The sequence below is a fragment of the Eurosta solidaginis genome, chromosome 1 (genome assembly GCF_040869045.1).
Source record: "Eurosta solidaginis isolate ZX-2024a chromosome 1, ASM4086904v1, whole genome shotgun sequence".
NCBI classification, from domain to species: Eukaryota; Metazoa; Arthropoda; class Insecta; order Diptera; family Tephritidae; genus Eurosta; species Eurosta solidaginis.
The window spans coordinates 76,356,391-76,378,466 of NC_090319.1; the positions used below are offsets into that span (position 1 = coordinate 76,356,391).

General features: G+C 38.1%; 1 protein-coding gene across 6 annotated transcripts in view; it reads left to right on the forward strand.

Moving 5' to 3' along the window:
* The window catches only part of l(3)neo38 (lethal (3) neo38), a 79,441-nt gene that overhangs the window by 43,442 nt on the left and 13,923 nt on the right, over nucleotides 1–22,076 (forward strand). For 5 of the 6 annotated variants that reach the window (XM_067758372.1, XM_067758369.1, XM_067758376.1 and 2 more), the window contains exon 3: nucleotides 19,883–20,023. In XM_067758372.1, the coding sequence (XP_067614473.1) occupies nucleotides 19,883–20,023 (141 nt within the window). Of the gene's footprint in view, nucleotides 1–19,450; nucleotides 19,711–19,882; nucleotides 20,024–22,076 lie in introns of those variants that run through there. The other variant, XM_067758392.1, reaches the window with a different exon arrangement.

A 22,076-nucleotide genomic window follows, 5' to 3' on the forward strand; every position in this document is an offset into this window, starting at 1 on the left:
AGATGCCGTTCAGGGTCGGCATTAAAAACACGTAGGTCCCGTCTCGGCCCGCATATAGGACAAATTCTCGGAAGTATATCGCGCTTTGCATTTATTTATTTAGTATTTCGCTATGAGTTTTCATTTAAAATTTCTTTTCAACAAAAATTTAACTACGCCTATATGGGTATCAACAGTATTTTGAGCCGCATTACATCAAAAGCATTTTTTCAGGGTTGCCATCTAAGCTTATTTCATATTCCTTTATTAATCCACTACGTTCTCGCAAACGGCTTAGCCAATTTAGCTGAGCTTTGGTACCTGGATAGTGTATTAGTTTCTTAAACATTTTAGGAAGGTGCTGATACTACAAATGTCTTCAAATCGGTGGGATTTTCTGTTAATAATATGAGATATGGTAATATGGGTTTCAAACGAAATATATTTTGAGTCGTATTCAAAAAAAAAAAAAAATATTTCTAGATGAGGTTGCCAACGGGTTAGCACTTAATCTCATATTTTTTATGTCGATGCATGTTTGTTTGTTTTTTCTCAAACTTACGTGTAAATGTTTTATTGAAAGCTTACCACCTAATCCTAAATAGATTCTTTTTAACTTTTAGCAAATATCTCGGAAACGGGTGACTCATTTGGAAGAAACTTTGTATGTAGGCAACACGCTACATACTTGTTTGGATTTTGCTATTCAGAATGTTTTTACAAGGCTGCCAGTTGTTTGAAATTTCGAAATTAAAAGAGATATTTGATACCAATATTCAAATAAATAAAGGAATTTAATTTTATTAAATGTTTAGGAAAAAATTTTAACAACTCGACATCAGGACGGACAAGGCGACAGCTGTTTCGATAAAATAAATAAATTTAGGCCGCTATAACCTCCGAAAAATTTTAGGCCAAGCTTCTATTCCAATTTGCCTCGTGCCTCTTTTAATTTTTCCTAAAAATTGGCGGGACGGGATCTACTTGGTTAATGTCTCGGAGTTCTTGCCTAATCACTGCCGGGCAGCGACTCCGCCTACATAAAATTGCTTCTAACTAAAAAAGATTGTCGATGTGATAGGCGAAGCACGCTACCACCACACCACGGCGGCCGCTGTTTCGATTATACCTTGCAATACTCTTTAAAGCCTTTACTCCCGGGAGTGGGATTTGAACCCACCATGCTGCGATGATCGGACTGTTTACAAACTTATTCGACCATCAACACGTCTTGCTGTTGTACAACTTTTTCACAATTGGATTTTTCGGATCATTGCAGGAGTGCGGGTTCAAAACTCACTCTCAGGAAAAAAGCCTTTGAAGAGATTAACAAACAGCTGTTGCCTCGTCCGTACTGATATCGAGTAGTTTCAATTTTTACTACAACAAAACGCGTGAATGCATTGAAAAGCAAATCTGCAATCTCCGTTTTGCAATAACAACCAACTATTATAATTAGTTATTGTTGCTCCAACTCAAAGAAGTTTCACTTTACAACAAAAATTTTTATGAGTGGTGTTGCCACCTGACCATAATTAAATGTTTGTATAGCGTGAAGCTCTAAAATGTCTGAAGCAAACCAGTTTTTCTTTTAATAAGCACAAATATGCAATTAGGTGCCAGATTTCTTCTTTCTGCATTGGAAAATTATTCAGCTTTAAAAAAAATGTTAAATTTTTCTAATTTTTAGCGACGAATGCCAACCGGCCGGCGCTAACATTCAACCCCCATCCGCTATAAATGTCGAGGGTTGCAATAAACAAAAAAATGCACACTAACATGTCTATATGTATTTATGCTCATATGCACATACACACATATAGCTATACATATTTACTTAAGTAAAAAATAAAGCATAATGATAGGAATATAAAAATATTTATAAGCACATTTGAGCAGTCACATACTGCAAACAAAATATGCGTTCGTTTTCACTAAAACTCCATATATGTACTTACATTGTAGTTGAGTAAGTATTTATGTATGTGTGTGTACATACAAATGTATTCAACTACTATATAAAATTGCCTACAAAAATAAGTAACAACATCATCATCATCCTCAAAAAAGCGGCAGCCGAACACTTTAGGAGCGCGCCATACTTTCAAAGAGATACTCAAACTCCAAACATAATACCCTTTCTCTATTAAATACTCTCTTTACTATTAAACTAAACCAATCTCACCAATTAAATGCGCTATATTTTCAAGCCAACCTAATATAAACGCACGCAAGTCATTTTCTGTCAAAAATGTCTCATGCACATACAACTTGTATGAGAGCAACCCAAATTGAATTTGCTGCGTGAAAACCTAACTCGATTTCCAATTTTTGTTCTGCGTGACATTTAGATTTGACGTTTGCACACATGCTTTACAATGTAGCATCGCATGTTTATTTGAGTTAGGGCAAAAAACGCCGGTTGTTTGCGTGCGCTAAAAAAACGCAGTGCGGTTTTATTAGGTTGCTCTTACTCCTACTTGCATGTACATATGTACGTACATACATTTTTCTCACCACATTTGAGCGCTACTCTTACCATGCTTTCTCTCAGCGATATATACATAAATAACTCATTCCATACCATGAAGCGTATGACCCACCTGGATGAAATGAAGTTATGGAGCTGTGCTAGTCAGCCCACCCATTTAGGTATATACTCAAACTCTTTGTTTTTGTTATTACTCATACTCATGTGTACACTCTTACTTTACGCGCATACTCATATCTGCTGAATATAAATATTATATTCAGCACAATATATCAAGTTTTATTATTTTCATGTTTTTGCCATCATATATAGGCTAAGCTAGCGACCCTTTACTCGTTTTCTCTAAATCGCTCACGTTCTCTATTTAAATCACTCACTTACTCCACTCATTGCTATTTATGCGCAATCACTTACTCATTTTCCTATTTACTCACTCTCATGCACACTCTCACTCACACTCTTTCAGTCGCGAAATAGAACTCATTCTTTTACTTAGGTTTTTATTTATATGTTACACATTTTTTCTGCTTAGTGTGAGAGCGTTCGAGTTTTCTACTCTATTTACACAATTTTGTGTATTTTGGACAAATGAGTGGAAGTTGTGGAGTTTTGTTACTCATATACAACTGAGTAAGTTGGTGAAAGTGAAGTGAAAAGTGAAAAGCTTCTGCTATCTATATACATATACCAGTTGGAGTTGGCTTTATTGTATGCTCTTCCTTTTTGGTTTTGGTTTTTACTTCGATTGCTTTACTATGCCAGAGACGATGACTCTGTTCCGTAACTAGAGTAATGTTTTTATACTTACACACGAAATTGTTTGCTCGTTGCTGATATGGATTCTCACTCTTCCCCGGTGTTAGGCGAATTTTAATTTTTCTTTTTTATTTATTAAATAACGAGCCGAACCCGTGCGCGTCTTGCGCAACCAATATAAAAGTCTCTTATCAAATATAAACAGAAATCAGCTGTTCTATCAATCAATTAAAACTTACAGCTTGCGCTTCCATCTAGCGTATGGTAGTAACTGCCGGTAATGCAGTGCAAATATTCACAATAGTGCCATAGTAAAAATAGCTTTCTTTCTGTGCTCACAATCGTTTTTAACAAATTATTTTAATAAAATATAGCTAAACAAAAGCACTACGACCAAAATTTTCCAAAGCTCGCCAATAGCCCGAATTTTCATTTTTACAACCAAAACTTTATTTATAGATTTGGATTCCAAATAAGAGCGAAAATGGGACCCGTACATAAAAACAGCACTTAGAAATAATATATATGATGATTTTTTTTTTGGCATCACTTAAGATTTTCCTTTACTTTGGACTAGGTAGGCAATTGAAAGGGTACAGTTTTCCCTCGGCAAATGAAAGTCACACTCTACAAGTCACTTATCATACCCGTTCTGCTAAATGGCGTAGAAGCATGGACCATGGACATCAGATGAAGCGCCTCTGGGAGTGTTCGAAGGAAAAGTTCTTCGAAAGATTTATAGTCCTCTACGCGTTGGCGATGGCGAGTACCGAAGAAGATTTAACGATGAGATGTACGAGCTTTACGCTGACATCAACATAGTCCAGCGAATTAAAATGCAGGGGCTCCGCTGGGTAGGCAAGGTTATGCTAATGAAAGATGACGCTCCGTCTAAGAAAGTGCTTCTATCGGAACCCGGCTATGGAAGCAGAGAAAGAGGGCGGCCACACTCCGCTGAAAGGACCAGCTGGAAAACGATTTAAACCCCCTTGGTGTGACCAATTGGCGCCGGTTGGCGGAGATAAGAAGCGACTGGCGCGCCTATTTGGATGACCATAGCCGTTTAAACGATTAAGCGCCAATTAAGTAAAGTAGTAATATTTTTTTCTTGCGTTTACTATGTTAGGTTAGGTTAGGTTGAGTGGTAGACATCCTGTTAAATGGCAACTCAGAGGAATACCTATTACTACGTAAGACGTTGACATAAACTAGCTACTTAGAGAATCGTTCAGTAGCACCATTGTAGTCTCGAATAAGACCAACTCGAGTCTACTATTTGCGCTTAGTTCTGGTAAACCTGGACAATTCAGCATGAAGTAACTTGATGATTTCTTCTACTGGCTTGGAAGGTTCAATATGGTCATATTAAAATATTCCCGAGATGGTCGGGCTTGTCCCTAAATGGTACATGTTACCGGAACGTGCCGGATCCTTTGCCTATATATGTATCTCTGACTGTACCTCTTCCTCTACCTAAACCTTATTTTCTTGGACGTTGTGGCAGCGCACTTCCCTCAAGTGGCCCAATGAAAATCAACTAATCCATGTGTTCCACTGTTTGGTTTAGCATCAGTGAGAGAAATGTTACAGGGCTTGTTCTGCGTACGGTTGGACAGTGTGAATAGAAAAAATCCTCCTCTATCCTACCCTTGTGTAAATACTTCCTGAACAGCCCTGCCCACTCAATATCTGCGTAGCTAAGCTCAACGTACCATATCACTCCGCTATATTCCGAACTAAGCTGAAGGACAAGCGCCCTTTCTTCGATTCCTTCCACCATTCTTGCCAAATAAATTATTTTTTCTGGCAGCCTTTCCTGCGATCTTCCGATGGTCTACTGATTCTAATGCCATACAGATTGGTCATTCACTTGACAGCACATCTACTTAGATTTTACGATATAAAACAAAGATCGCGTTGTTGGACGCAGTCCTTGCCATTCATATGGCTGTAATTCGGTAGGCTGCATTTAAGATCCGTGCCATATTGGTGCTGCGTATAATATTATCGCCCTGGTTACCGTTTTAGGGTCCGAGACGCTAAATAATAATACGCTCGAGAGTTTTTCCTATCGAATCCAACATACAAAGTTGCATGCATAAGAATGGCTGATCGAGCATCTTACCAGTTTCCAACAAAAAGACCAGTCTTTCGTGTTTCCATGAGCGGAAGAGGACGCCTTTTTGGATCGGTGAAGCGATCCGTAATACTGGTGTTTTAGACCTTATCGCTGATTTAACAGCTGTATTTGCCTCTCTAACCGGTCCTGGAGTTTTATTATCTGCAACTTATAGTCGCATCCAGTACCTTCTGCTCTGTTATTTATGGGATTTCCATATCTTCCAGGTCCTCGCTTTCATAGCTTCAGTAATCTTGTGTCGGAACAAGAGCTTCGAAAATTCTTCTCAAAACTATCAGGCATGCAGGTTGCTCTGTTTTTGCCCTTTCATTTTAGCCATCACCGTTCTGTAAGCCAATCCCAAGGATAATGATCGGAAATACTCATTAGTTTCTTGACGCACGCTCTCTTGCTCTTTTTTACAGCATTTTAAGGCGGTACTGTGCAACTCATCGCTGCGACGAGCGTGCCGTCTGTTCCATTCTTCGTGCTTTGTGGCATTTTCTACGCTCCTCCGCTATTTGGTTGTTCCACAAATAGGCAGGAGTCCGATTTACTTTTGTGTGACTTCTGGGTATAACACCATCACACTCTGTACTTTATAACTTAGATATTTAAACTGACAGATCCTTCGCATGTGTTCTTCGTATTGTGGCATCATTCCATACAACATCAAATGTTAGTGGTTTAAAAAGGTGTTGTTTCCATTTTCTTTTTTGTATGTGGTTGGAAGCTATGCTTGGTGAACTTTCCACTAACTCTAAGCTGATAGTTTTGTGGTCGCCAGTGTCGAATGTATATTTCCGTGGTTCATTTAGAAGTTTTATCCTGAGGGGCGCAAGGCTCCCGAGAACAACTATACCTCTAACGTTCCTTCGACTACTACTCCATACAGTAGACCATGCTTTTAAGTCTCCTAACATTATAAACGGATGTTTACTTTGTGCTTCTATGTTCATGCCAATAATCATGCTCTCAAACTTTGTGCTAATGATGTTTGAGGGTGCATAGCAAATAAATGTAAATTCCTTTGAGTTTTGGTCACGTGAATGTCGTAGCCATCTTTTCTTGCGGAAGAATTTTTCCTGTTGTACCTCTACCTCTACCCCTACCTCTAGCTCTAGCTCTACCTATTCCTCTATCTCTATGTATTCCTCTATCTCCATCTCTACACTGAAAGAAAAAGACTGGTAAAATCAACCGAAATTACTGTCAATTTTTATCCATCGCAACAATATGTTGAATCAACTGCGCACAAATCGTTGATTCGTAATTGACCGTTTTAGTAGTCAAATGAACAAAAAAAAAAGTTGCTGCGACAGCTTTGTATGAAATTACCTATGTTGCCATATAAATAAATAAATATAAGGCGCGATAACCTCCGAAGAGAGTTTAGGCCGAACATCTCTTCCAATTTGCGTCGTGCTCCTTTTTAATGTTTCTTATAAATTGGCCCCGTCCCGCCTACTTGTTTTATACCGACTCCGAACGACATCTGCAAGACATATGAGTTTTCACTGAGAGCATTTCATGGCAGAAATACACTCGGAGTGCTTGCCGAACACTGCCGAGGGGCGACCCCGCTCAGAAAATTTTCTTCTAATTGAAAAAGCTTGTTTCTAAAATTTTGATGTTCTTCATCATCTTCATCTACTCTACCACTACCTCTATTACGATCTCTTACCAATACTTTTTCGCTCTTTGCTATTACCATATCTCGCATTTGCCTCATCCTATCAATTTCCCTCTAATTCCTCCCCACTTCATCTTTCTTACATCTATTCTCCCTTACCTGGTATTCATCACTTTTTGTTCATCTTGCACTGGCAGATAGTCCCCCCTAATTATATTTTATTTTCTCGAAATGCTTAAGTTTCCAGCACAGATCTAAAATTTGGGCGTGAGTTCAAACTGAATCGTTAACTTCAAGGACTTTTATGCTCACACGCCCAAACAGAAAATATTGTTTATATACGTATATGTACATATTCATGTGTCATTATACATACATATTAGTGTATATGTATTCGTTAAGTGAACACACGTGCGATCCCCCCAAACTATGAATATACGATATTAAATAAAATGAGTATATAAAGAGCATATGGAAGGTCTATTTAAAAAACGAGCAGTTGCCCTGCACCGATTAGATATTAGGTTGGTACACTTTTGTAGAATTGCTCTATAAAGCAAGGCCCTCTTAGTGAATTTTGTATTGGGATAAAAGATCTTAAAACTATTCCAAAATATATATCCTAAATTATCTAGATATAATTCGGCACCGTAACAAACTTCAACAAATATTTTATATAAAATAAATATATAGTTTTTAAGTTGATATCCAGCTTCATTCTCCAATATTCCTCTTCACAAGTGGAGCTACTGTTGAGAAACAACACTTACTATTTGATAAGTATGTTAGTTCAAAGCTTGAGCTTAAGGGATATATTCGGCTGTATTGGTACGAAACATTCCCCACAACGCACTGCAACGAAACTAACGTTGGCCTAACCACAGAGCATGGTTCACAGTGTCGCGTTCCCATATAAGCGTAGCCAAAACTACTTGTCGTGCTGCAATTTCGCTGTAGTTCATCATGGAGCCTACACTTACTGCAGATAAAAAAAATTTTAAATATAATCAAAATTAGTTGACTGCCACGCCCCTACACTAGTGGGCGGTAAAACTAAAACTGTAGCGATTATAACGAAACTTGGTACACACTTTCGTGCTAACCTGAAAAGCCAACAAGTAAAATTTCATAGAGATCGAGCCTTACAGACGCCCACAAAAATAAAAATGTTTTGGGAAAAAGTGGATAATGCAATCTTTTAAAACGAAGTCTCATTCACGTTCTTATCTGCCCTCGATTGCAAATAAAACACGAATTAGTAGATAATAAGTTTTTTGTGTTTCTATTTAGAAATTTAACAATTCCCTTAATATATTTAAATTAAACTTTTCCCCTTTAATTTTGCTGTAATAGCAGTTATCATTCTAAAGTAAAAAAGTGTAAATATCGCAGCTTAGCGCAAATTCTCACTAGTCTTAATTTTGAGCTAGCATTACTTGTGACAATATATCCAAAAATTGTGATGGAGTTAGGATGAGTTTTTTTTATTCTCTTCTAAACTTTTAACCACGAATAAAAATTCACTTAATTTTTCCCACTTATAAAAAGTAACGGTACTCATCACCTGATCGATGAATAAATAAAAAAGTACGGTTGCCATGTATAGAAAACTTCCAAATATAATAAAAAACTCATTTGAGATATTTACATTTACTAACAAGCTCTGAATTTAAATTTGTTTCAGTGACTTGGTCTTAAGCTTTGAAGCACGCGAAAAGCAAAACGTAGGCACTTCGCTAGGAGGAGCTTTGTTGAAAGCAATTGCGTTCTATACGATGAGGCCTTATTAAGGCTATAACTCTGTTAGAGGTAGAAGGAAAAGGGCAAACGCACCTGTTCCGGTATAAGCTAGCGACGTGTCACGTACCTCTGAAGCTGAACGAAAGTAAAATCCACTCTCTACATACAAAAGTATTCGGAAGATTCATGGTCCTGCCAAAATCACCCAGGCACTTAATATCCTTTTCTTTCCTTTTCTTTCCCTTCTTTTTTTAATTTTTTCATTCATTTCCTTTCGTTTTCTTTCTTTCCTTCCCTTTCCTGTTATTTTGATTTCTATTCCTTTTTTCCTTTCCTTTCCGGTCTTTTCCTTTCCTTCCTTTCCTTTCCATTCTTTTCATTTCCTTTCCTTTTCTTTTCCAATCTTTTCTTTCTATTGCTTTCACTTCCTTTCCCTTCCTTTTTTTCTTTTTTTCATTCATTCCTTTGGTTTTCTTTCTTTCCTTCCCTTTCCTTTTATTTTCTTTTCTATTCCTTTCCTTTCCTTTTCTTTCCTTTCATTTCCTTTCCTTTCCTTTCCTTTCCTTTCCTTTCCACTCTTTGCACACAGAGTATATTAACTTTGATTGGATAACAGTTGGTTGTACAGGTATAAAGGAATCGAGATAGATATAGACTTCCATATATCAAAATCATCAGTGTCGAAAAAAAATTTGATTGAGCCATGTCCGTCCGTCCGTCTGTCCGTTAACACGATAACTTGAGTAAATTTTGAGGTATCTTGATGAAATTTGGTATGTAGGTTTCTGGGTGCTCACCTCAGGTCGCTATTTATAATGAACGATATCGGACTATAACGACGCCCACTATTTCGATATCGAAAATTAGGAAAAACCAAAAAAGTGCGATAATTCTTTGCCAAAGACGGTCTGTCCTTCCGCTCGGCCGTTAACCCGATAACTTGAGCAAAAATCGATATATCTTTACTAAACTTAGTTCACGTACTTATCTGAACTCACTTTATCTTGGTATAAAAAATGGCTATGACCATGCCCACTTTTTCGATATCGAAAATTACGAAAAATGAAAATAATGCCATAATTCTATACCAAATACGAAAAAAGGGATGAAACATGGTAATTGAATTGGTTTATTGACGCAAAATATAACTTTAGAAGAAACTTTGTAAAATGGGTGTGACACCTACCATATTAGGTAGAAGAAAATGAAAAAGTTCTGCGGGGCGAAATCAAAAGCCCTTGGAATTTTGGCAGGAATACTGTTCGTGGTATTCATATATAAATAAATTAGCGGTACCCGACAGATGATTTTCTGGTCCACATTTTGGTCGATATCACGGAAACGCCTTCACATATACAACTAAGGGACACTCCCTTTTAAAACCCTCATTAATACCTTTAATTTGATACCCATATCGTACAAACACATTCTAGAGTCACCCCTGGTCCACCTTTATGGCGATATCCAGAAATGGCGTCGACCTATAGAACTAAGGCCCACTCCCGTTTAAAATACTTTTTAATACCTTCCATTTGATACCCATGTCATACAAACACATTCCACCGTTACCCTAGGTTCATTTTTCTACATGGTGATTTTCCCTTATTTTGTCTCCAAAGCTCTCAGCTGAGTATGTAATATTCGTTTGCACCCGAACTTAGCCTTCCTTACTTCGTTTTTTCTTTTTTCATTCATTTCCTTTCGTTTTCTTTCTTTGATTCCCTTTCCTTTAATTTTCTTCTCTATTCCTTTTTTTCATTTCCTTTCCTTTCCTTTATTCCTTTAATTTCCTACCATTTTCGTTCCTTTATACGTCGTATATCCCCTTTAAACTTACATTCCCCCATACCGAGAACAAAGATGTTTACAGGTCAAAAAGGCACACCCTATTCTACAAATTTATGTATGTATATACAACCATTAATAAAATTGTTGTCGATATTTAAAGCTTCCGCAAAACAGATGAGCCGACGCTACAATTCATTGTACATAACATTTTATGAGTTGATACATAATCACAGAAGTTACATACATACACACATATGTACATATGAATATTTATATAACTAGTTATGCATATTTATAAAATCTTTATTCACGCCGGGCGACACATTTCCTGTACAATACAAAAACAAATTTCTGAAAATAAATATGAAAAGTAAAATTTGCAATTGACAACAACTGCCAGCTGAGCGAAATCGACCAAAAATCTATAAAGTTCCTCAAACGAAATTAAAAGTTAAATCCGGCTGCAAGCACAAATACGCACATTTTTTTCAATTGCTCGTCTACGCAGTTACAAAACAGCCCGAATTCCAGCTAAATATTCGGCAAAAACGTTGGTTAATGGTACGACGGTGCGTATACGTAACCTTAAATCAAGTACCTACAACCACACATACACACACACACAAACGTTACAGCAAAGCCCAGAGATCGGCACTTTTACCGACTTGCAGCTACCAACAAATAGCCGGCTTTTTCATTTCCGTTTTCCTATGTATACACCAGCCGCCGCTATTTGCTTGTATATGTGTGCCGAAATATACCGAGACATTGCTGTAGACATTCAATATGTATTTTAATTTTTTGTGTGTATATGTTGCAGTTGTTAGGGCGTTTGCTGTCGAAATATTGCCCGGCGCCTCTATTGATATGTATATACGTGCCATGTCTTCATTCACGTAACTTTAGACACCTACACATACATATCTACATACATGCACACGTTATCGGCCAAATGGCCTTGGAAGTCCCGACGAGCCGCATATCTATATAAATATACATTTTGGGGTTTCTCGTCACACCAAATACAAACAAGTATCTATGTATGTATGTATGTATGTATGTATGTATATGAGCATCAAATAGCCGAAATAGACTGTCTCATACATATGCTTTGTACATGTCCGTACGGGCATGAATGTGTATGACGCGTCAGCATACCTAGTCGGTTCCGTTAGCTCTGCTCAACGTTTGCGCTTATTGTTCGTCCTTGGTTATGTTTTATGTCGGCTCCATCAGTTGCAGAGTTAGTATGTTACTAACTGTGGAAAAACATCTACAATACACTGTATAACATTTCCATTCATATTTTTTTTTTTTCGTTTATGTTAACACGCTGGCTGCCTATGTATCGCCGTGATCACATCGAAAAGTTACAAGTCAAGAATAAGGAGAAAGATAAGGATAATGTAAGAATAGGGATAAGAATAAACATAAACATAAGTGCAAGGACAAAGACGCGAATGCGGATAAGGATACGACGACGAAAAGAGGCCACCAGCGGGTTAAGGGGTCAGAATATACCCGCGGTAGGTATGCCTGTCGTAAGAGGCGACTAAAATACCAGATTCAAGGGGCTGTGTAGCGCAACCCTTCAGGTTGCCAGCGCAATATATAGCTTCTCCAACCCCAATTGTCAACCTCACATATCCGCGGTGAATCCTGTTTCACTAACAGGCGAGCTTCCGGCGACCACAAGCTCCTCATGGAACTTGGGGGTGGGGAGGGAGGGATGGCCTGAAGGTTTAACGTGACCATATAAATCATTCCCAAGACGGTCGGGCTAGCACCTTAATGGTGCTGTGTTACCGCAGCGTACCGGATCTGTATCCGGCAAAGGACCATCACATCGATAACACTCCCCAAAGCCTTCTGGGATCAACCTTATCGCTACAACAACAACAACGACGAAAATAGCAAGTCGAGAAACAGAGGAGAGCGGACCAGGGAATTGATGCCAGAACTGAACCCAACTTCAGATCGAATTCTACCAGGTTAGATTAGGTTGGACTGGACGTTCAATAAGCACTTCACATAGACTTAGGGCGTCCACAGTGTTAACAAAATTTGTTAACAAACTCTAATTATGCATCAGGACTTATGTTATGGAATAACTCCATCCTCTTGGCAAATATTGGAAGTTTTCTAGCACCTATCTTAACTGCTGCCTCGAGTTCTGGCAACTCTGGCGCTCTGGTAGCTGGAGCCTGGACCTTGCGAGCGCAGAACACGAAAACAGAATGTGCTACTGGCGAGGCCTCACTTATAAGCATGTGATGCCAGAAGGCAGTGTTCAGTTAGTATGACCAATGTGAGTCTTAAGGCTTGGCTCTTTAGAGATATGAGCAATTCTGTCAGTTCAACTTCGCAGAAATTGCACATCTTAGAAACCGTACAGCCCCGCGCTCCTGTCCACGCCTTTCCTGTTTGATGAAACAAATCCCACTCCCGTCTCCTTTTCACCGGGAACCCAGTATAAAATAAAAAAATAAAAATAAAAAATAAAAATATATGGTCCGATGCGGTTTCGGCCTCGGGTTTCACCTCACATCTTTCCTTTCTCCTCCCTCTATTCTCTCTGTTCCCTATCATTTCCTTTATTATTATTTCTTCTCTGTTCTGTTTTCATTTATTTATTTTTTCTTTACGTGTCTTTAATTTTCTCTTCTTGCCTTAATTTGCTTTCTGATTTCACTCACATAAACCCTACCACGAACACTGTTCACACATTGCCGCCCGCATACTGACGATCCGAGTCCAAGTAGCTCACTGGTCCCCCTTTTTGATGCACATTTCTCGTGGAACGAATCGCTGCTGTTTTAATACGGCTAGTCGGTACTCCGATCGAACCATTTGGTGCGTACAATGAACCTGCTGATATCTTGTACAAAATATTTAGCTACTCCTTTAAATTTCGGCAGTATTCGGGTCAAATTTATTGTTGAAAATGCACATCCAGTTTCTAAATCTATGGGTCATACTGAGTAATTTTGCCCATGGGACCATAGGTCTGAAGTGAATTTCGAGCCTCCCTAATTTTGTTAGAAAATTTTATATCAAAATTTCAGACCTATGGTCCCATGGACAATATTACTCAGTATGACCCATAGATTCAGAAACTGGATGTGCACCTGAAGTTTTTTCCCCATACTATTTGACCCGCCCTAATAACTATCCATAGTTAGAAACCTAGTATGTACTAGAGCTGGGTATTCACATAGGTAGTGCGTGGCTGTTTCCTTGCTGCCCTTCCCGTCGCAGTGGATGCAAGTGCAGCAAGCAAATCAGCCGGTGTCCCGTAATTGTGGTAGTGATTATAAAGATTTATTTCCTTGATCTGTTTAGTAGGTCCACTGTTCTTCTACTATCGTAACTCGGTCAGGTTTGCTTGGTTATCTTGCAGGTGTATCAGCTGGAGACTGCTAACTCCTTGAATCTGTATGCATGTTTCTTTTGATTGATGAAAGTGGATAATTCATCTCGACCGACTTCGCAGCATCCAGCACTACCTCTGCTATTGCAAGTTCGTCTACTTCATCGTTACCTTCTATGTTCCTGTAACCAGGTACCCATTTAAGCGTTATGTTTGTGAAGTAAGCTGCGACTTAAAGCAACCTCTTGGAGCTGCTGATGGCCTTAGACGATGTGATGGGGGAGTTAAGCGCCATGAGCGCTGCTTGGCTATCTGAGTAAATGCACACCTCGCACCCCCAGCGAGTCTTCTGACAGGAGCCTGCATGTTCTCTTTATACCCAGAACTTACGCTTGGAAGATACTAGAAATATTTTGTTGTCGGACTGACAGCGACACCTTAAGATGTACTTAGGATACTCCCGCTCCAACAACGCAGTCCATTTCGGAACCGCCGGCGTAGACTGAAATTGCGTACTTCCTTTGCATGCTTTCGCCCTTGCATTCCGCTTATGATTACACTTACACTTACATCTGTAATGCCGACCATAGCAACAAGGCAGTAAAGTTTAGGAATATTAATGCCAATAAATTTCTGTGATCAAAATTTACTCACTAACTAAACAAATACATATTTAAAACTCACAGCGAAAGATAAAATAAGGTTTTAAAATCGATGTTTATTTAAAATTTTTAAATCTTCCAAATAAAAATAAATTTTCGCCGGTTTCACTTTTTGCACTTTACTGCCTTTTATCGACGACAGTGTATTCCCCCAATACCACACACTACGTCTACACTTGTATTCTATATCCCCCCCATATAGCATGTCATTCCTAAACATCACGCATACGGTTACATTCTGGATTCACGAATACCGTGAGCAAAGATGTTTATATATCAAAAAGTTACTCATACGACATGTAGCACCCATATCAAGTAAAATATGTCAATCGGGGGATTCGCTTTGTCTTGAAATCACAGAATGCATGGATTGCACGGATTGTAAAGTCACAACAACAAAATACACGCAAAAAATTATATGCGATCCGTGCAATTTATAGTATGCTCAAGCCTACTTCAATGGTTTTCCTCTCATTACGATCACGAGAAGATTGGCAATTGTTTTTCATATTTTTTGTCGTATTTTGTTTTTAATAATCTAGACGGTTTTGCTTAGTGTTTCGGATTTTAGTTTTAATGTTACAAATGACAAAATAAAATTGTTTATTTCCATAAATTACACAAAAATTAATAAAACTTCAAAAAAATTTAAAATTTTATTTTTGCTGCATTTGAAAAAAAGATAATATTTTTCTTAATATGTAGGCACATAATTGGTTAGGTGCAACATCTATGTATAACCAGTTGCGCATGTGAGGGAGGCTACAGCAGTAAACGAGTGCTGGTGGAAGAGAGTCAGCAAATACCACCAAAATCCGAAGCAGTCATCTGGCAAAGGTTGATGGAGATTGTGGGACAAACAAATTGTGGGTTGTTGAGGCAGCAAACAAATCAACACCGAACATACTTGTAGGAAAAACCCTGGCTATGACAAAACAAAATGGACGTATTCCGGTAAGAGTACTCAATGAGTTCAAGTCACCACTCAAACTGACCAAAGGAGCTATTTTGGGAAGATACCAAGAGACTGAAGTGGTTATTAACTGTGAACAGCTCCAGGAACACGTTTCATCAAGTAATACTAATCTTTCAAATGACATTACGGCATGGACGGAGGGACTAGAGGAAGCCTATCAGAGTAAGGCAAAACAACTGCTTCTAAAGTACGCCAACATATGTGACCAAGATGGCTCCAAACCAGGCCGCACCAACGTTGTGAAACATCAAATTGACACTGGAGATGCGAGGCCGATCCGTCAAGCTCCTCGTAGTGTTCCACTGGCGAAGCGGGAAGTTGTGAGTCAAATCGTACAAGAAATGAGCGACAGCGGCGTCATTGAACTATCAGCTAGTCCATGGAGCTCACCTGGGGTACTTGTGAAGAAGAAGGGTGGGAAAATGAGGTTTTGCGTGGACTATCGAAAGTTGAACGACGCTACTAAAAAGGATAGCTACCCATTGCCAAGAATTGATGATACTCTGGTCTCGCTATCTGCTACGAAATGGTTTTCCACACTGGACTTGAAAAGCGGCTACTGGCAAGTGGAAGTGAAGGAGGAAGACCAAGAGAAAACAGCCTTCAGTGTCGGTGATGGTCTTTGGCAATGTACAGTGATACTTTTTGGACTTTGTAATGCACCGGCTAATTTGAGAGACTCATGGACCAGGTACTGAAAGAACTACATTGGAAAACATGATTGGTGTACCTGGACGACATCATCGTATTGGGTAAGAACTTTGATGAACATCTTAAGAACTTGGAGGAAGTTTTCCAGAGAATAGCTGGCGCTGGTCTGAAACTAAGTCCCAAAAAGTGTTCGCTGTTTAAAAAAGAAGTAAATTATTTGGGTCACAAGGTAACGACAGAGGGGATCTGCACTGCGGATGAGAAGATAGAAGCTGTAAAGGATTGGCCAAGACCACAGAACTTGCATGAATTAAGAAGTTTCCTTGGGCTATGCACATATTACCGCCGGTTTGTACCAAATTTTCCAGCGTAGCCCATAGCCTCCATGAGCTTACAAGAAAAAATAAAGCTTTTGAATGGAAGAAGGAGCAAGAAGTGGATTTCCAAACATTGAAGGAGCGTTTGTGCACTGCCACAATGTTGGCATATCCGATTCCATGAGCAACATTTATTCTAGATACAGATGCGAGTGGATATGCTATAGGAGGCGATTTATCACAACTGGTCGATGGGCTGGAGAAGGTAGTTGCATATTACGGCCGTTCGATTGGAAAACCAGAGAGGAACTATTGTGTTACACGGAGAGAGCTGTTGGCATTGGTAGAGTGCATTAAACATTTTCAGAAGTACCTCTACGGGCAGCGATTCCGCGTCAGGGCAATCACGCCGCGTTAAAATTGCTCTTGTAGTTCCGTAATCCAGAAGGACAATTGGCACGGTAGATCGAGCGACTACAAAGCTATGGCTTTTCCATAGAGCATCGAAAAGGTAGTGCCCATGGAAATGCTGATGCAATGTCACGAAGACCATGTAGTTTGGAATGCAAACACTGTTCTAAGGCCGAGGCTAAAGAATACATTATAGATGTCCAGCTAATGACTATAATATGTACAGATGAATGGGACAAGGAACAACTAAGGAAGTGTCAGCTAGAAGATACTGATCTGTCACATGTTATGCAAGGGCTCGAACGAAACGAAATGCCAAATAGAGAGGAGATGTCAGCAGAGAGTCCCATTGCGAAGTCATATTGGGCACAGTGGAACAGTTTAGAATTGATATCCGGTTGCTTACATCGAGTATGGGAGAGTGAGGATGGTCAATGCAAGAAGAAACTGATAGTTGTTCCCAGAAAGATGATTCCTGCGTGTTCAGCGAGCTGCATAATGGTCATCTTGGAATCACGAAGATGCTCGAGAAAATTAGGCAGAGATTCTATTGGGTTGGTTGCCGTCAGTCGGTCACCGAGTGGATTGCCAACTGCGAGGTATGCAGCAGAGCGAAAGGGACCAAAACACGAAGTCATGGCCAGATGAAGCAGTATATTTCAGGTGCACCATTTGAAAGGATCGCCATGGATGTCGCAGGTCCATTTCCTGCTAGCAACTGCGGAAACAAATATGTACTGGTGGCTATGGATTATTTCAGCAAATGGCCAGAGTTATACCCAATCCCAAATCAAGAAGCGGAAACAGTAGCAGAAGTGTTCATAAACAATTGGGTTGCAAGGTATGGTATGGAGTTACATTCTGACCAAGGGAGAAATTTTGAATCAGCTGTGTTCCAAGGAATGTATAAAATATTGGGCATTCGAAAAACACGGACAACTGTATTGCATCCTCAGTCCGATGGTATGGTGGAACGTTTCAATAGAACCTTGGAGGAACACTTAAGGAAAGTAGTCGACAAGTACCATAAAGAGTGGGATACACACATAGCATTATTCTTGATGGCTTACCGATCGGCAGTGCATGAGACAATGGGCGAAACTCCTGCAAAGGTAATTTTTGGCAATAAACTTCGACTGCCAACTGATTTGAAGTTTGGGATAGATGCGGATGCGGAGATAAATTACAAGAAATCCACTGGTGTCTTGGAAGGAGAGTTGAGAGAAATAAACGATCTTGTAAGGTAACGAACAAAGATTATTGAGTGACCAGATGAAAGCCAGATACGATAAAGCATTTATTTCGGAAGGTTTTCAGGAAGGATATTTGGTGCTGTTATACAACCCACAACGGAAAAAAGGTTTGTCCCCGAAATTGCAGTGTAATTGGGAAGGCCCATACAAAGCTGTAAAACGGATCAACGATGTAGTTTACCGCATACATACCATTGGCAAACCACGAACCAAAATGAAAGTGGTTCATTTGGAAAGGCTGGCAGCGTTTAGATCGAGAGATTTGTCTGATCGGGACGATCAGACTTAGGTGGAGTACAGTGTGACGAATATTAGCAACACTAAGGGATACTATCATTTCTAAGCCGATAATAAGCAGTCACTTGTATGTACATAAACAAATCTATCATTATGTATACACATATTTACATACAAGCAGCGGAGAGATACTCACAAAAGTATGCAATCATCAGCGAAGTAGTTCTCACATATACACGCGCATATGGCTATGCGAGAGGCTATAAACTGCAAATTCACATGCATATATCTGAGATACTCACAAAAGTATGCAATCATCTGTGGAAGTATTACTCACATATGTATACACGCGCATATGGCTATGCGAGAGGCTATAAACGTGCAACTATAGTTTATAGCTGGTAACTAAGTAGTAAATTCTAGAAGAAGAAACGCCTAGAAGTATGCGAACGAGACAGCAGAGAGTATAAAACGAGCGATAGCTGAGTAAGCAGCAATCAGTTTGATTTAAGCACGCTATCAGTTGCGAAGTATAAGTGTTATTGTGAAGTATTTTCAAAGTAGTTTAATACAGATCATTTTGCATTATTGAATAGTGGAGTTATTTATTCAACAGTTTAGCGATACGAACGTTAGAAGAAGGTTGCAAATAAGCGGAATTTCCCTAAATACGTTACAATATGAATGTATATTAATTACTAATTGGTTGTAACATTTCTTTGTCAACGAGTGTATGTACGTATATATGTTATAATTTTTTCTATATTTGACAACCAATATTACCATAATTTATTCACATACCAGTTGCAAAAGCCATATGATGTCGTGTAGCAAATTAAAGTTGTCCCACACTACACAACACGTGCACCAAAAAATCCGACTCGTTTGCAAAAATAATTCTGTTGCTCGCTCGGCAGCCGGCTAAAAGTCGGTAAAAATATTGAAGTTTGATTATGTTTCACAGTCACATGCATATTTGTATAAACTCACAGCTGGCTGTCGCAAGCGACGAGGCATACAACCAATCCAGCAGCCGATCATTCCGCTAAACGGATAGCCGTTGAACGGTGGTGCTGGTTAAGTTGGACGCACATACATAGATTTACCTCATATTTGAAACTGTGACTGTTTTGCATGGGAAAACTAAGTTTGTGATTTACTTAATATATATATATATATATAGATACAAATAGCATAAATTTATAGTTGAATAAAAAAAGAAGTCATAACAAAAGTAATAAATTACACTCAATGCCAATAATATCCTCAATTACATTATACATAAATACAACGGGGAACGTCTGAATTTGTACAACAACGAAAATGTGTAATTAATTTTATTTCCTTGTATAGATATTTGTATGCATGTGTATGTGTGTGAGATGGTGTAAGTGTGTCAAAGTTTTATGTAATACTTACATACGTATGACTATTGCTTACTGACCGAGTTTTGAAACTTCTAATTTATTCAATTTATTTATGACTCTTTCTCTTTTCAGTTTCGGCAGCCAATAATGCAATGCAATATGGACAGAATATATCCTTACCATATTCACAGCCACAAAACGATTTGAGTTTTCTCAACGCGACGGATCATAAAGGGAAGATACATCCGAAAATTGAACGTGACCGTGAAGAAGGTAAACCATATATGTGTGAATGTGTATACATACATATGGGGTATTCCATCCCATTTCGACCAATTTTGTACCCGACCTCTTTAGAATTGGCTGAAAGTTTTTCTTCTTTTTCTAGCTTACGAAAGACGTTTTTCAGAATTTTTTCAAATTTTTTCATCCAACTCAAAAAAAGTTATGAATTTAAAAAAAACACCGTTTTTGTTTTCAAAATGCTATAACTTTTTCAAAAATTGACCGCTTGGGATCTTTTTTTTTTTTAATTTGTTTTTAAATGTACTTTCCGGAAAAAATACAAAAAAATTTTTAAAGTTTCTTTTTTTTAATTTTTCAGTTTTTCGAGATTTTTCGAATTTCGCAATTTTTTTTTTCATATAAAAAACTTCCATCAATTCTGCAATCATCCCCACTAAAAATTTTTAAAAAATTCTGAAAAACGTCTTTCGTAAGCTAGAAAAAGAAGAAAAACTTTCAGCCAATTCTAAAGGAGTCGGGTTCAAAATTGGTCGAAATGGGAAGGAATACCCCATATATACATACGCAAGTACTACTTATCGTTATGTAACTATATGTAGTGAAAGTTGAAGAATGTTAGAACAACCGTGCGAATTAAAATCAAATAATATGTAATAACACTATGCTACATAAATAGCTGCAAAATAAATTTATTGGCCTAGCGATAGTCATATGAAAGTAGATTTTAAATAAAGTTGAAGTGAGAGCTTTTTTTGCTGGCCGCCGCACAGCGGCATTTTTGCTTGACTTAGACGCGAAAAAGTAAATATTTTCATGACATTTTTTTTTTTGAAATTGCATGCATTTTGTTTTTAAAATGTCCACGGTATATAACGGTAATTATCATTTCTAAAAATTATTGTACTAAGTAGTACAATTGACAGAAGTGAAATAACGCTTAAAATAAAATAAAACTTTGTGGTGAAACAAAGGATAAAAATATATTTTGGTTATTTAAAATCTACACGTAATTATATTATTTTGCATGTGTTCAAAAGTTGTTTGGTTAAATATTTTTTAACGAAATTATGAGTTTTTTAATGTGTATTATTTTTGTGCTGAAAATATATAAAACCGGTCAAATCAATATCGAAAATTTACAAATTTTTTATTTTTTTTTTTTCAATTTCAAAAAAAAATTTTCTAAGCGGGGATTTATTTGTATTTTTGCCAAGAAAAGCTTCTCAGTGAAAATTCATCTGCCTTGCGATACTTTCTAGATTTCTTTTCGAATTTTTAGTTTTGCCACTTACGTTCTTCTTCTAAGCTGGTAACGACATTACTTTATCCAGTTACGAAAATGACAAACAACTTTTCGTATTCTGATAACACTAACTTTAGTTCACATTTTCATTTTATTCTCAAGTACTGAAGTCCAAACAGTACTACTGAACAGCGGAAGCACTACTAATAAAGTCCAATGTTGCTAAGCTCTTCAGAGTGCGCCTATTAGTACTCTCAAAGGCTGGAGAACTGTTATAGAAAACCCGAACCAAAAGTAAACAACACATATGTGTGATCGAAGATAAGTTTCAATATTGTAACGAATTCTGGGGATTTCTGATATTTATGCACCTTCTGCTAACGTTCGAATCGCTAAACTGTTGAATAAATCACTCCAATACTAAGTATTGCGAACTGGTCTTTATTTAGATTACTTTGGGAGTAGTACTTTACAATTATACTTCACAACAATAACGTATTTAAAACAAAACTAATTGGTTATTACTCAGCTTGCGCTGCTTTTATACTCTCTGTTGCCTCGTCCAAAGGTTTAGACGTTTCACCTTCTAGAACACTTGTATCTCCTGCTTGGTAATTAGTTATATGCGTGTGTATGTGTGAGTAAGAACTTCGGCTGATGATTACATGTGTGCGTGTGAGATATCTCTTCACTTCGAGCTGCTGGTTATGTGTATGCGTGTACTTCTCGTCGCCTTCCATATCTGTGTGTAAATGATGATTTAAGTTTTCATGTATAGAAGTGTGGCTTGCTTTAATGTTTTTTTGTTGCGTGATTATTTACTAACAGCCTAGTGAT